We start from the raw sequence: 17,818 nt of genomic DNA, 5'->3' as shown, positions 1-17,818 counted from the left end.
CTAAACCTCCCAACATTTGCCCTTGCTTTCTTGTGCTACAACATTCCAAATCTAATCATGCTTCAATTGATCAGCAGATAATTAATGGCTGCCCAAGGTAAAGATTATAAGGGACTTGTGTGAACTGGAAGAAAGTTTGCAAGCAGGTCTTTATCTGAGGCGTCAGCAGTCTATGTTAATCTTATTAAGCAGTCGCCTGGCGAAGCTCCGCCCCCTCGTCCTCCGCCCACAACCACGGTGGTGACGGGTGCAATGTGTCATGGTGAAGGTCTGGGCTGAAGAGTCCATCTGTAAGCAACCTGTTCACTTTTTAACCAGCTACAATATGTCACCCAGTCATCAGTCCCAGGGCTTTTAGAGGAGAACATGGCCATGGTTAACCAGCTCCTTACTTTGTGCTACAATATGTCACCCAGTCATCAGTCCCAGGGCTTTTAGAGGAGAACATGGCCATGGTTAACCAGCTCCTTACTTTGTGCTACAATATGTCACCCAGTCATCAGTCCCAGGGCTTTTAGAGGAGAACATGGCCATGGTTAACCAGCTCCTTACTTTGTGCTACAATATGTCACGCAGTCATCAGTCCCAGGGCTTTTAGAGGAGAACATGGCCATGGTTAACCAGCTCCTTACTTTGTGCTACAATATGTCACCGAGTCATCAGTCCCAGGGCTTTTAGAGGAGAACATGGCCATGGTTAACCAGCTCCTTACTTTGTGCTACAATATGTCACCGAGTCATCAGTCCCAGGGCTTTTAGAGGAGAACATGGCCATGGTTAACCAGCTCCTTACTTTGTGCTACAATATGTCACCCAGTCATCAGTCCCAGGGCTTTTAGAGGAGAACATGGCCATGGTTAACCAGCTCCTTACTTTGTGCTACAATATGTCACCCAGTCATCAGTCCCAGGGCTTTTAGAGGAGAACATGGCCATGGTTAACCAGCTCCTTACTTTGTGCTACAATATGTCACCCAGTCATCAGTCCCAGGGCTTTTAGAGGAGAACATGGCCATGGTTAACCAGCTCCTTACTTTGTGCTACAATATGTCACGCAGTCATCAGTCCCAGGGCTTTTAGAGGAGAACATGGCCATGGTTAACCAGCTCCTTACTTTGTGCTACAATATGTCACCGAGTCATCAGTCCCAGGGCTTTTAGAGGAGAACATGGCCATGGTTAACCAGCTCCTTACTTTGTGCTACAATATGTCACCCAGTCATCAGTCCCAGGGCTTTTAGAGGAGAACATGGCCATGGTTAACCAGCTCCTTACTTTGTGCTACAATATGTCACCCAGTCATCAGTCCCAGGGCTTTTAGAGGAGAACATGGCCATGGTTAACCAGCTCCTTATTTTGTGCTACAATATGTCACCGAGTCATCAGTCCCAGGGCTTTTAGAGGAGAACATGGCCATGGTTAACCAGCTCCTTACTTTGTGCTACAATATGTCACCAAGTCATCAGTCCCAGGGCTTTTAGAGGAGAACATGGCCATGGTTAACCAGCTCTTTACTTTGTGCTACAATATGTCACCAAGTCATCAGTCCCAGGGCTTTTAGAGGAGAACATGGCCAGGAGTCCAGTTACTTCACCCAGGAACTTATCTGCAGCATCTACTGCCAAATAGACAAAATGTTCTGTGTGACAGCAGCACAATACTAGATCCTATACTAGTGGGGATTATTTGCAAACATGATAAGTGGATGGCAAAAATAAACAACCAAACCAATTTCTTTGAGGCCCGATACAAACCCCACCAGGTATTGTGGACCACTGCTCTATATGACAGGAGCCAGCTGCTGTTTTTAAGGATCTACTGCAAAGAACACTAGATCATCTATATGCCAAGATCATCTGCTGTTTTTAAGGACATACTGCAAAGAACACTAGATCATCTATATGACAAGAGAGCCAGGATGTTTTTAAGTGTGTACTGCAAAACCCTAGTCAAAGATCCTATATATGCCTAGAGAGCCATGTTGTTTTTAAAGACCTACTACAAAACCCTACTCAAAGATCCTCTATATGCCAAGATAGTGCTGCTGTTTTTAAAGATTTGCTAGTCAAAGATCCTCTATATGCCAAGAGAGCCATGTTGTTTTTAAGGACCCACTACAAACCCTATTCAAAGATCCTCTATATGCCAAGATAGTGCTGCTGTTTTTAAGGAGCTGCTAGTCAAAGATCCTCTATATGCCAAGATAGTGCTGCTGTTTTTAAGGACCTGCTCGTCAAAGATCCTCTATATGCCAAGATAGTGCTGCTGTTTTTAAGGACCTGCTCGTCAAAGATCCTCTATATGCCAAGATAGTGCTGCTGTTTTTAAGGACCTGCTCGTCAAAGATCCTCTATATGCCAAGATAGTGCTGCTGTTTTTAAGGACCTGCAAGTCAAAGATCCTCTATATGCCAAGATAGTGCTGCTGTTTTTAAGGACCTGCAAGTCAAAGATCCTCTATATGCCAAGATAGTGCTGCTGTTTTTAAGGAGCTGCTAGTCAAAGATCCTCTATATGCCAAGATAGTGCTGCTGTTTTTAAGGACCTGCTCGTCAAAGATCCTCTATATGCCAAGATAGTGCTGCTGTTTTTAAGGACCTGCTAGTCAAAGATCCTCTATATGCCAAGATAGTGCTGCTGTTTTTAAGGACCTGCTCGTCAAAGATCCTCTATATGCCAAGATAGTGCTGCTGTTTTTAAGGACCTGCAAGTCAAAGATCCTCTATATGCCAAGATAGTGCTGCTGTTTTTAAGGACCTGCAAGTCAAAGATCCTCTGTATGCCAAGATAGTGCTGCTGTTTTTAAGGACCTGCTAGTCAAAGATCCTCTATATGCCAAGTTAGTGCTGCTGTTTTTAAGGACCTGCAAGTCAAAGATCCTCTATATGCCAAGATAGTGCTGCTGTTTTTAAGGACCTGCTCGTCAAAGATCCTCTATATGCCAAGATAGTGCTGCTGTTTTTAAGGACATGCTAGTCAAAGATCCTCTATATGCCAAGATAGTGCTGCTGTTTTTAAGGACCTGCAAGTCAAAGATCCTCTATATGCCAAGATAGTGCTGCTGTTTTTAAGGACCTGCTCGTCAAAGATCCTCTATATGCCAAGATAGTGCTGCTGTTTTTAAGGACCTGCTAGTCAAAGATCCTCTATATGCCAAGATAGTGCTGCTGTTTTTAAGGACCTGCTCGTCAAAGATCCTCTATATACCAAGATAGTGCTGCTGTTTTTAAGGACCTGCTAGTCAAAGATCCTCTATATGCCAAGATAGTGCTGCTGTTTTTAAGGACCTGCTAGTCAAAGATCCTCTATATGCCAAGATAGTGCTGCTGTTTTTAAGGACCTGCAAGTCAAAGATCCTCTATATGCCAAGATAGTGCCGCTGTTTTTAAGGACCTGCTAGTCAAAGATCCTCTTTATGCCAAGATAGTGCCGCTGTTTTTAAGGACCTGCAAGTCAAAGATCCTCTATATGCCAAGATAGTGCTGCTGTTTTTAAGGACCTGCTAGTCAAAGATCCTCTGTATGCCAAGATAGTGCTGCTGTTTTTAAGGACCTGCTAGTCAAAGATCCTCTATATGCCAAGATAGTGCTGCTGTTTTTAAGGACCTGCTAGTCAAAGATCCTCTATATGCCAAGATAGTGCTGCTGTTTTTAAGGACCTGCTCGTCAAAGATCCTCTATATGCCAAGATAGTGCTGCTGTTTTTAAGGACCTGCTAGTCAAAGATCCTCTATATGCCAAGATAGTGCTGCTGTTTTTAAGGACCTGCTAGTCAAAGATCCTCTATATGCCAAGATAGTGCTGCTGTTTTTAAGGACCTGCAAGTCAAAGATCCTCTATATGCCAAGATAGTGCTGCTGTTTTTAAGGACCTGCTAGTCAAAGATCCTCTATATGCCAAGATAGTGCTGCTGTTTTTAGGACCTGCAAGTCAAAGATCCTCTATATGCCAAGATAGTGCTGCTGTTTTTAAGGACCTGCTAGTCAAAGATCCTCTGTATGCCAAGATAGTGCTGCTGTTTTTAAGGACCTGCTAGTCAAAGATCCTCTATATGCCAAGATAGTGCTGCTGTTTTTAAGGACCTGCTAGTCAAAGATCCTCTATATGCCAAGATGGTGCTGCTGTTTTTAAGGTCCTGCTAGTCAAAGATCCTCTATATGCCAAGATAGTGCTGCTGTTTTTAAGGACCTGCTTGTCAAAGATCCTCTATATGCCAAGATAGTGCTGCTGTTTTTAAGGTCCTGCTAGTCAAAGATCCTCTATATGCCAAGATAGTGCTGCTGTTTTTAAGGACCTGCTCGTCAAAGATCCTCTATATGCCAAGATAGTGCTGCTGTTTTTAAGGACCTGCTCGTCAAAGATCCTCTATATGCCAAGATAGTGCTGCTGTTTTTAAGGACCTGCAAGTCAAAGATCCTCTATATGCCAAGATAGTGCTGCTGTTTTTAAGGACCTGCAAGTCAAAGATCCTCTATATGCCAAGATAGTGCTGCTGTTTTTAAGGACCTGCTAGTCAAAGATCCTCTATATGCCAAGATAGTGCTGCTGTTTTTAAGGACCTGCTCGTCAAAGATCCTCTATATGCCAAGATAGTGCTGCTGTTTTTAAGGACCTGCTAGTCAAAGATCCTCTATATGCCAAGATAGTGCTGCTGTTTCTAAGGACCTGCTCATCAAAGATCCTCTATATGCCAAGATAGTGCTGCTGTTTTTAAGGACCTGCTAGTCAAAGATCCTCTATATGCCAAGATAGTGCTGCTGTTTCTAAGGACCTGCTCATCAAAGATCCTCTATATGCCAAGATAGTGCTGCTGTTTTTAAGGACCTGCTAGTCAAAAGATCCTCTATATGCCAAGATAGTGCTGCTGTTTCTAAGGAGCTGCTCGTCAAAGATCCTCTATATGCCAAGATAGTGCTGCTGTTTTTAAGGACCTGCTCGTCAAAGATCCTCTATATGCCAAGATAGTGCTGCTGTTTTTAAGGACCTGCAAGTCAAAGATCCTCTATATGCCAAGATAGTGCTGCTGTTTCTAAGGAGCTGCTCGTCAAAGATCCTCTATGTGGCAGAAGAGTGTTGGTGGTCACCTGCTGCAGGCATGATGCCGGCGTGCATGAGAGCGCCATGGGACATCATGTGGTGAGTGCCACCATCGCTCACAGTCTGCAGCCTCTTGGGCGGCCGTCCAGGTCTGGAACTGTGGAAGACAAGAAGATGATGATTAGTCACTCTGCTGTCTCTGAGTCACGCTGAGAAGAAGAAGAAGAAGAAGAAGAAGGAGGAGGAGCCACTGGCCTTTAAGTCGAGAAAGTCAAGGAAGAAAGCAAGAAGGCAAATCTGCCCTCCCACCTCCGCAGGTACAAAGACTTCCCTCTGGCATCAATAAAGCACCTCATTACACTTCAGCTTACTCCTCCATTTGTTTGCTTATTAAATGTGTGCCCGCCCGCCCACCCCTCTTTCTGCTCACTGCTCTTTTCATATTTCTTCACCAAAATGGCTGCACTCATACATATTGTTATGAAGGTGTCTGTTACTACATTATTTATATACTTGCAGTGTGTATATTGTACATATTACATATTGTTATGAAGGTGTCTGTTACTACATTATATATATACTTGCAGTGTGTATATTGTACATATTACATATTGTTATAAGGTGTCTGTTACTACATTATTTATATACTTGCAGTGTGTATATTGTACATATTACATATTGTTATGCAGGTGTCTGTTACTACATTATATATATACTTGCAGTGTGTATATTGTACATATTACATATTGTTATGAAGGTGTCTGTTACTACATTATATATATATACTTGCAGTGTGTATATTGTACATATTACATATTGTTATGAAGGTGTCTGTTACTACATTATATATATATACTTGCAGTGTGTATATTGTACATATTACATATTGTTATGAAGGTGTCTGTTACTACATTATATATATACTTGCAGTGTGTATATTGTACATATTACATATTGTTATAAGGGGTCTGTTACTACATTATATATATATTTACAGTGTGTATATTGTACATATTACATATTGTTATGAAGGTGTCTGTTACTACATTATATATATACTTGCAGTGTGTATATTGTACATATTACATATTGTTATGAAGGTGTCTGTTACTACATTATATATATACTTGCAGTGTGTATATTGTACATATTACATATTGTTATGAAGGTGTCTGTTACTACATGATATATATACTTGCAGTGTGTAGATTGTACATATTACATATTGTTATGAAGGTGTCTGTTACTACATGATATATATACTTGCAGTGTGTATATTGTACATATTACATATTGTTATGAAGGTGTCTGTTACTACATTATATATATACTTGCAGTGTGTATATTGTACATATTACATATTGTTATGAAGGTGTCTGTTACTACATTATATATATACTTGCAGTGTGTATATTGTACATATTACATATTGTTATGAAGGTGTCTGTTACTACATGATATATATACTTGCAGTGTGTATATTGTACATATTACATATTGTTATGAAGGTGTCTGTTACTACATTATATATATACTTGCAGTGTGTATATTGTACATATTGTTATGAAGGTGTCTGTTACTACATTATATATATACTTGCAGTGTGTATATTGTACATATTGTTATGAAGGTGTCTGTTACTACATTATATATATACTTGCAGTGTGTATATTGTACATATTACATATTGTTATGAAGGTGTCTGTTACTACATTATATATATACTTGCAGTGTGTATATTGTACATATTGTTATGAAGGTGTCTGTTACTACATTATATATATACTTGCAGTGTGTATATTGTACATATTGTTATGAAGGTGTCTGTTACTACATTATATATATACTTGCAGTGTGTATATTGTACATATTACATATTGTTATGAAGGTGTCTGTTACTACATTATATATATACTTGCAGTGTGTATATTGTACATATTACATATTGTTATGAAGGTGTCTGTTACTACATTATATATATACTTGCAGTGTGTATATTGTACATATTGTTATGAAGGTGTCTGTTACTACATTATATATATACTAGCAGTGTGTATATTGTACATATTACATATTGTTATGAAGGTGTCTGTTACTACATTATATATATACTTGCAGTGTGTATATTGTACATATTACATATTGTTATGAAGGTGTCTGTTACTAAATTATATATATACTAGCAGTGTGTATATTGTACATATTACATATTGTTATGAAGGTGTCTGTTACTACATTATATATATACTTGCAGTGTGTATATTGTACATATTACATATTGTTATGAAGGTGTCTGTTACTACATTATATATATACTTGCAGTGTGTATATTGTACATATTACATATTGTTATAAGGGGTCTGTTACTACATTATATATATACTTGCAGTGTGTATATTGTACATATTACATATTGTTATGAAGGTGTCTGTTACTACATTATATATATACTTGCAGTGTGTATATTGTACATATTACATATTGTTATGAAGGTGTCTGTTACTACATTATATATATACTTGCAGTGTGTATATTGTACATATTGTTATGAAGGTGTCTGTTACTACATTATATATATACTTGCAGTGTGTATATTGTACATATTGTTATGAAGGTGTCTGTTACTACATTATATATATACTTGCAGTGTGTATATTGTACATATTACATATTGTTATGAAGGTGTCTGTTACTACATTATATATATACTTGCAGTGTGTATATTGTACATATTGTTATGAAGGTGTCTGTTACTACATTATATATATACTTGCAGTGTGTATATTGTACATATTGTTATGAAGGTGTCTGTTACTACATTATATATATACTTGCAGTGTGTATATTGTACATATTACATATTGTTATGAAGGTGTCTGTTACTACATTATATATATACTTGCAGTGTGTATATTGTACATATTGTTATGAAGGTGTCTGTTACTACATTATATATATACTTGCAGTCTGTATATTGTACATATTACATATTGTTATGAAGGTGTCTGTTACTACATTATATATATACTTGCAGTGTGTATATTGTACATATTACATATTGTTAAGAAGGTGTCTGTTACTACATTATATATATACTTGCAGTGTGTATATTGTACATATTGTTATGAAGGTGTCTGTTACTACATTATATATATACTGGCAGTGTGTATATTGTACATATTACATATTGTTATGAAGGTGTCTGTTACTACATTATATATATACTTGCAGTGTGTATATTGTACATATTACATATTGTTATGAAGGTGTCTGTTACTACATTATATATATACTTACAGTGTGTATATTGTACATATTGTTATGAAGGTGTCTGTTACTACATTATATATATACTAGCAGTGTGTATATTGTACATATTACATATTGTTATGAAGGTGTCTGTTACTACATTATATATATACTTGCAGTGTGTATATTGTACATATTACATATTGTTATGAAGGTGTCTGTTACTACATTATATATATACTTGCAGTGTGTATATTGTACATATTACATATTGTTATGAAGGTGTCTGTTACTACATTATATATATACTTGCAGTGTGTATATTGTACATATTACATATTGTTATGAAGGTGTCTGTTACTACATTATATATATACTTGCAGTGTGTATATTGTACATATTACATATTGTTATGAAGGTGTCTGTTACTACATTATATATATACTTGCAGTGTGTATATTGTACATATTACATATTGTTATGAAGGTGTCTGTTACTACATTATATATATACTTGCAGTGTGTATATTGTACATATTACATATTGTTATGAAGGTGTCTGTTACTACATTATATATATACTTGCAGTGTGTATATTGTACATATTACATATTGTTATGAAGGTGTCTGTTACTACATTATATATATACTTGCAGTGTGTATATTGTACATATTACATATTGTTATGAAGGTGTCTGTTACTACATTATATATATACTTGCAGTGTGTATATTGTACATATTACATATTGTTATGAAGGTGTCTGTTACTACATTATATATATACTTGCAGTGTGTATATTGTACATATTGTTATGAAGGTGTCTGTTACTACATTATATATATACTTGCAGTGTGTATATTGTACATATTGTTATGAAGGTGTCTGTTACTACATTATATATACACTTGCAGTGTGTATATTGTACATATTGTTATGAAGGTGTCTGTTACTACATTATATATATACTTGCAGTGTGTATATTGTACATATTGTTATGAAGGTGTCTGTTACCACATTATATATATACTTGCAGTGTGTATATTGTACATATTACATATTGTTATGAAGGTGTCTGTTACTACATTATATATATACTTGCAGTGTGTATATTGTACATATTGTTATGAAGGTGTCTGTTACTACATTATATATATACTTGCAGTGTGTATATTGTACATATTACATATTGTTATGAAGGTGTCTGTTACTACATTATATATATACTTGCAGTGTGTATATTGTACATATTGTTATGAAGGTATCTGTTACTACATTATATATATACTTGCAGTGTATATATTGTACATATTACATATTGTTATGAAGGTGTCTGTTACTACATTATATATATATACTTGCAGTGTGTATATTGTACATATTACATATTGTTATGAAGGTATCTGTTACTACATTATATATATACTTGCAGTGTGTATATTGTACATATTACATATTGTTATGAAGGTATCTGTTACTACATTATAGTGTTTTTTATCATCTTTAAAATCGTTAAAAAAAAGACGTGTGTTCTTGTCTCTCATAGTGTTTGTGAATGATAGACATTTAAAAAAAAAAAATGCAATTCCCCTTTCAACTTGGGTGTAAATGTTGCAAATCTACTCCATTGCATACAAAGTGCGGCGTGAGTGCGTCTTATATGCGTGTGAAGAAGGAGGCAGAGATGTATGGAAGGAGGCTCGGAGAGATTAAACACAAAAAAAAGTGGGCGAAAGATGAGCAGCAGCAGCCGCTTTCTAGCGCGGGGTGTCTTTGAGCAGATTTTAATTAGAATCTAATCCAGCCGTCATTAAGGCCCCATAAACGAAGCTGTCAGTCAGGAGATTAATGGCGCCTCATTTGCATATTGCATATAATTCATCAATTACCCAGCAGAAAGGACCAATCCCCTGTTGACACACCCACTGGCTGAGAGAGATTATGTAGCCGCTAACTGGGAGGAAAACAGGTAGCATCAACGCACGTGTGTGTGTGTGTATGTATGTGTGTGTGTGTGTGTGTGTGTGTGTGTGTGTGTGTGTGTGTGTGTGTGTGTGTGTGTGTGTGTGTGTGTGTGTGTGTGTGTGTGTGTGTGTGAAGTGTTCAAAGGTTAATTTGATGAGCCGATGAGCTCCACAGTTCCTGCCCTCGGTTTTAATGAGTTGTTATTATTGTCTCTTATTATGGGCCCAGACCGACTGGGATGTGACAGCTGACATCAGATATCTCACACACACACACACACACATGCAGACACACACACACACACACACGCACACACACACGTTTAGGTTTCCACATAGGAATGTGCAATAGGTATGTGTTGGCAAATGTGCGTACTGAAGTTATTTTGAGGGGCAAAGTCAGAGAATCTGTTCTGCTTGTCCTCTAAGACTTTGGTCCCCAACCACCGGTACCGGTCCGTGGATCGATTGGTACCGGGCCGCACAAGAAATAAAAAATAAAAAAATTATAATTAATTTTTTTATTAAATCAACATAAAAAACACAATATATGGATTATATATCAATATAGATCAATACAGTCTGCAGGGATACAGTCCGTAAGCACACCTGGTTGTATTTCCCACCCCCGGTCCGTAGGACAAATTTTCAAGCATTGACCGGTCCGCAGCTACAAAAAGGTTAGGGACCACTGCTCTAAGACAGTGGTCCCTAACCACCGTTACCGGTCCGTGGACCGATTGGTACCGGGCCGCACAAGAAATAAAAAATTTAAAAAATAAATAAAATAAAATATATATATATTTTTAAATTAAATCAACATAAAAAACACAACATACACTTACAATTAGTGCACCAAGCCAAACAACCTCCCTCCCCCATTTACACTCATTCACACTAAAGCAGGGGTCCCCAAACTTTTTGACTCCGGGGCCGCATTGGGGTAAAACTATTTGGCTGGGGGCCGCACTATATATATATATATATATATATATATATATATATATATATATATATATATTCCTCGCACACTAATTGACTTAAAGAGCACACTGGCTGCATGTCACGTTATCGATGGTAAAATACATTTTTAGACAATATGATTTGCCTGAGTGGCTAGGAGACGGTAGAAAATGGACTAGTAAGGACAAATAAATAAATAAAATAATAATTTAAAAAAAAATTTAAAAAAAATATTTTATTTTTATTTTTTAAATTGGGACTTCCCACGGGCCGGATTTTGGACGCCGGGGGGGCGTATCCGGCCCGCGGGCCGTAGTTTGGGGACCCCTGCACTAAAGGGTTGTTTCTTTCTGTTATTAATATTCTGCTTCCTACATTATATATTAGGGATGTCCGATAATGGCTTTTTGCCGATATCCGATATGCCGATATTGTCCAACTCTTTAATTACCGATACCGATATCAACCGATACCGATATATACAGTCGTGGAATTAACACATTATTATGCCTAATTTGGACAACCAGGTATGGTGAAGATAAGGTTGTTTTTTAAAAAAAATAAAATAAAATAAGATAAATAAATTAAAAACATTTTCTTGAATACAAAAGAAAGTAAAACAATATAAAAACAGTTACATAGAAACTAGTAATTAATGAAAATGAGTAAAATTAACTGTTAAAGGTTAGTACTATTAGTGGAGCAGCAGCACGCACAATCATGTGTGCTTACGGACTGTATCCCTTGCAGACTGTATTGATATATATTGATATATAATGTAGGAAGCAGAATATTAATAACAGAAAGAAACAGCCCTTTTGTGTGAATGAGTGTGAATGGGGGGAGGGAGGTTTTTTGGGTTGGTGCACTAATTGTAAGTGTATTTTGTGTTTTTTATGTGGATTTAATAAAAAAAAATAAAAAAAATAAAAACGATAATAAAAAAAACGATACCGATAATTTCCGATATTACATTTTAAAGCATTTATCGGCATCTATTATATATCAATATAGATCAATACAGTCTGCAAGGAATACAGTCCGTAAGCACACATGATTGTATTTTTTTATGACAAAAAAACAAAAAAAAACACCCCCCCGTCCTCCCGGTCCGTGGGACAAATTTTCAAGCGTTGACCGGTCCGCAGTTACCAAAATGTTGGGGACCACTGATCAAAGACATTTTCCCAGAGGAAATAATGTGACATGATAGGAATGATTGAACCTTCACTCGCGACAGTTTAACCAACAGTTTAATTCTGGTGCGAGTGACAAAATGAAGGTCTGGCGAGGGGAAAAGGAATTAAGGGTCACATGGTGGAGTTTTAAGTAACAGAAGGTCGTAACAAGGAAAGTAAGAAGTTAACCAGTGTTAAATACAACTAAAATAAAGTAAAACTACCCTGAAAAGTAACGTTTTAACATCCATAATCGTCATACAGGCATACAACTAAGTTGATTAGTTTAAACAGTTGAAACTAAACTAAAACTAAACTACTCTGGAGAGGGAACATAAAGGCGTTTGCAGACTGATACACTAATTTTGTGGTGTTTCAAGTATTATTTAACATTATTCACTGTCATACTAACATTATTCACTGTCATGCTAACATTATTCACTGTCATGCAAACATAAAACTAAGTTACCACTGTTGAACTAAAGGAAAAATAAAGTAAAACTACTCTAAAAGAGAACATGAAAGTGTTTGCAGAGTGATAGAGTTACTAAGTGGTGTTTCAACTACATTGTAACATTATTTACTGGCATATACAAGCACACAACTGAGTTAGCCACATTTCAAGCTAATTACAAAATAAAGTAAAACTACTCTAGAGAGGGAACATGATGATGTTTATGGAGTTACCGAGGGGTGTTTCAACTACATTCTAACATTATTAACTGCCGTACTAAAACCAAACTAAGTTAATCCCAGTAAAACTAATGTTAGAATAAAGTAACTACTCTAGTGAGGGAAGATGAAAGTGTTTGCAAAGTGCTAAAGTTACACTGCAAAAAGTCAGTGTTCAAAAACAAGAAAAAAAAAATACAAAAATGAGGGGTATTTTACTTGAACTAAGCAAAATTATCTGCCAATAGAACAAGAAAATTTGGCTTGTCAAGACTTTCCAAAACAAGTAAAATGAGCTAACCTCAATGAACTAAAAAATAGCTTAAAATAAGTATATTCTCACTAATAACAAGTGCACTTTTCTTGGTAGAAAAAAAAAGAGACCTTTTTGCTCAATATGTTGAAAAATATTCTTAAATTAAGTAAATGCTAGTGCCATTATCTTGACATAATGATATGCGCTCGGCATTACATTTCTTGAAACCAGCAAACTTATACTAAAAACTAATTTATTGTTCTTAATGGAAAGGCAACAAGGCAAGCGCTTGTTACTCTCGGGGTCTGCTAGCCACTCAGGCAAATCATATGGTCGAAAAATGCATTTTTCCATGGATAACATGACATCATCACGCCAAGTGCATGCTCTTTCAGTCAATTAGTGCGCATATATACAGCCCGGCCCCCGGCCCAAACAGTTTTAATTGCAATTTTGAGGAATTCATCTGAATGTGAATGTACTATTTCTGTTCAAAATAGTTAGAAATGTTAAATGTTGAAATATTAACTGTCAGTTTACTGTACTGTGCCAACTGTACTACTATATGAGTACCTGTTTTCTATTGTTGCATTGAAAATAAAACAGCACAGTCCATTTGGCTGCCATCTGTTTTAATTATATAATAGCATTAAAAGATTACAGATGGTACAAAATGCGGCTGCTAGACTTTTGACAAAAACAAGAAAGTTTGATCATATTACGCCTATACTGTATATACTTTTATATACATATATACATACACATATATACCTATACTGGCTCACTTGCACTGGCTCCCTGTGCACCTAAGATGCGACTTTAAGGTTTTACTACTTACGTATAAAATACTACACGGTCAAGCTCCTGCCTATCTTGCCGATTGTATTGTACCATATGTCCCGGCAAGAAATCTGCGTTCAAAGAACTCCGGTTTATTAGTGATTCCCAGAGGCCAAAAAAAGTCTGCGGGCTATAGAGCGTTTTCTGTTCGGGCTCCAGTACTCTGGAATGCCCTCCCGGTAAAAGTTAGAGATGCTACCTCAGTAGAAGCATTTAAGTCTCATCTTAAAACTCATTTGTATACTCTAGCCTTTAAATCAAGGGTCACCAACCTTTTTGAAAGCAAGAGCTACTTCTTGGGTAGTGATTAATGCGAAGGGCTACCAGTTTGATACACACTTAAATAAATTGCCAGAAAAAGCCAATTTGCTCAATTTACCTTTAACTCTATGTTATTATTAATAGTTAATGATATTTACACTTAATTGAACGGTTTAAAAGAGGAGGAAACACGAAAAAATTGACAATTACATTTTGAAACATAGTTTATCCTCAATTTTGACTCTTTAAAATTCAAAATTCAACAGAAAAAAAGAAGAGAAAAACTAGCTAATTCGAATCTTTTTGAAAAAATTAAAAAAAGAATTTATGGAACATCATTAGTCATTTTTCTTGATTAAGATTAATTTTAGAATTTTGATGACATGTTTTAAATAGGTTAAAATCCAATCTACACTTTGTTAGAATATATAACAAATTGGACCAAGCTATATTTCTAACAAAGACAAATCATTATTTCTTCTAGATTTTCCAGAACAAAAATTTTAAAAGAAATTCAAAAGACTTTGAAATAGGATTTAAATTTTCTGGATTTGCCAGAATAATTTTTTTGAATTTTAATCATAATAAGTTTGAAGAAATATTTCACAAATATTCTTTGTCGAAAAAACAGAAGCTAAAATGAAAAATTAAAATTAAATGTATTTATTATTCTTTACAATAAAAAAAATAAATTTACTTGAACATTGATTTAAATAGTCAGGAAAGAAGAGGAAGGAATATAACAGGTAAAAAGGTATATGTGTTTAAAAATCCTAAAATCATTTTTAAGGTTGTATTTTTTCTCTTGCTGAAAGTTATAAGAAGCAAAGTAAAAAAAAATAATGAATTTATTTAAACAAAAGAAGACCAAGTCTTTAAAATATTTTCTTGGATTTTCAAATTCTATTTGAGTTTTGTCTCTCTTAGAATTAAAAATTTCGGGCAAAGCGAGACCAGCTTGGTAGTAAATAAATAAAATTAAAAATAGAGGCAGCTCACTGGTAAGTGCTGCTATTTGAGCTATTTTTAGAACAGGCCAGCGGGCTACTCATCTGGTCCTTATGGGCTACCTGGTGCCCGCGGGCACCGCGTTGGTGACCCCTGCTTTAAATAGACTCCCTTTTTAGACCAGTTGATCTGCCGTTTCTTTTCTTTTCTTTTCTACTCTGCTCCCAACCCGGGGTGGACCGCTAGCCTGTCCATCGGATGGGGACATCTCTACGCTGCTGACCCGTCTCCGCTCGGGATGGTTCCTGCTGGCCCCACTATGGACTGGACTTTCGCTGATGTGTTGGACTTTCACAATATTATGTCAGACCCACTCCACATTCATTGCTTTCGGTCTCCCCTAGAGGGGGGGGGTTACCCACATATGCGGTCCTCTCCAAGGTTTCTCATAGTCATTCACATTGACGTCCCACTGGGGTGAGTTTTTCCTTGCCCGTATGTGGGCTCTGTACCGAGGATGTCGTTGTGGCTTGTACAGCCCTTTGAGACACTTGTGATTTAGGGCTATATAAATAAACATTGATTGATTGATTGATTGAATTATGAGACACAATTGTGTCAAAGTCATGATTTTTTTATTTCATTCTTGAAATAAGAAATGATTACTTTAAAAAAGTAGTTTTCTACTTGTGAGTGTTGATGACACAGCTTTGCAACACTTGATATTCTAGTTTCAAGCAAGTTTTACTCAATATAGCTCATCAAATCTCAGCTGTAATATCTTACTGAGATCATTTAGGACCAAAACACTTAAAACAAGTAAAACACTCTAACATAAAATCTGCTTAGTGAGAAGAATGATCTTATCAGACAGAAAATAAGCAAATATCACCCTTATTTGAGATATTTCATCTTACTTAGATTCCAGTGTTTGCAGTGTAGCTGGTGGTGTTTTAAGTCCAGTTCAACATCACCAACTGTCGTACAAGAATAAACGGAAGTTCATCAATGTTGAATAAAGCTGAAATAAAGTCAAAGTACTAGAGTGTTTACAAGTCAACTTGTGGCATTTGAAGTCAAATCTGAACAAGTGTCTTCCAGGTGTAAAGAGAAGAACACAATGAGAAAAGTGAAGTGTCGTAGTTAGGGATGATACTCGAAACCGGTTTTCCCGGTTGTTTGATAAGAAAAGAACCGAGTCCTCTGACTCGAATCCCTTTTTGAGAACCGGTACCCGTTATCGAGACCACTATAGTAAAGAAAAAGAGTTGATTCTTTATTTGAATCCCGTCCCGACCAGAAATGCTCCGTGTGACATCACAAGAAATGGCGTCACGTAGCTCAGTCATTAGGCGCAGATAGTGAAAGCAGGAAAACAATGGACGGGAAAAAGCGCTCCAAAGTGTAATAAAGTTCAAAACAAAAGCTATAATCCATCGAATAACTTTACTGAGAGATTTGAGCAGGGTAAAACACATGACCAACACTTTTACGACCAACCGGAAACATAGCAACCAGGCTAGCAACGCACCTCCTTTACGGCAGCTGTCGCAACCTTCTTAAAGCAACCGCAGCACATACATATATATACAACATATCTCCCTTTTTTAACTTTTGTTTTTCTTTCCTTGTAAACGTTACAAAATCACACTGTAGATGTGTTGTCTGTCTAATTATAAATAATGCAGACGAGGCGTGTTGGCTGAGTTCTTGACGTTTACTTTCACAGCGTGGCGACATGCAACACTTTTCGGGGCTACCGCGCATGCTCGTCACTCCCGTTGCATGCTGGGTAGTGTAGTTGTTATATTCTCTAGCTCATAACATTTTTCCCCCTATAAAGAAATAATGTTAACTCAATAAAGTGTATTTCTTTTTTTAGCTTTAACTTTGCATTTTTTAGCATTGTAACCACATTTGCAAACAACTTTTCTCTTCATAGAATGTTCTTTCAATAAAGAAATAAAGTGCAAAAATGTCAAAGCATCATAACAAACAGTTATGTTCCAATAGCAGCAGAAGTGCACTTTTTGGAGAGCTGTATTATTTCCAGTTTTGTGCCCAAGGGACTGATTTTATTTAACACTATATTATTATTTATACACCTATAGTGATCACAGAGACAGGTTGTTTTTGTGTTACTGTATATATTTGTTTCTCTGAAAAATCCCACTTAATATACTTTGGGTAACAACAGTCAATATTTATTTATTTTATTTTATTAGGTGGGTAAGAGTCAATATTTATTTATTTATTAGATTTTATTTTTTTATTATATAATAAAAGTGAGCTTTTGTTAAACCAAATATTGTGGGTTTTTTCCCCATATACAACAACCTATCTGGACTCCATAAGAGAATCGATAAGGAATCGGTTCGATAAGAGGATTCGATAATAGGCTCGAACTCGATCATTTCTTATCAAACATCATCCCTAGTTGTAGTAGCACAATACAT

At 36.3% G+C, this 17,818-nt stretch overlaps 1 protein-coding gene across 3 annotated transcripts in view; it reads right to left on the bottom strand.

Moving 5' to 3' along the window:
- dachc (dachshund c) overlaps positions 1–17,818 on the bottom strand; it is a 137,141-nt gene that overhangs the window by 60,173 nt on the left and 59,150 nt on the right. For all 3 annotated transcript variants that reach the window (XM_062059288.1, XM_062059289.1, XM_062059290.1), the window contains exon 2: positions 5,080–5,189. In XM_062059288.1, coding sequence (XP_061915272.1) covers positions 5,080–5,189 — 110 coding nt within the window. The remainder of the gene's footprint in view (positions 1–5,079; positions 5,190–17,818) is intronic.

The sequence above is a fragment of the Entelurus aequoreus genome, linkage group LG09 (assembly GCF_033978785.1).
Source record: "Entelurus aequoreus isolate RoL-2023_Sb linkage group LG09, RoL_Eaeq_v1.1, whole genome shotgun sequence".
NCBI classification, from domain to species: domain Eukaryota; kingdom Metazoa; phylum Chordata; class Actinopteri; order Syngnathiformes; family Syngnathidae; genus Entelurus; species Entelurus aequoreus.
The sequence above is the reverse complement of the archived record's forward strand: the minus strand, read 5'-3'. Positions and strand labels throughout refer to the sequence as shown.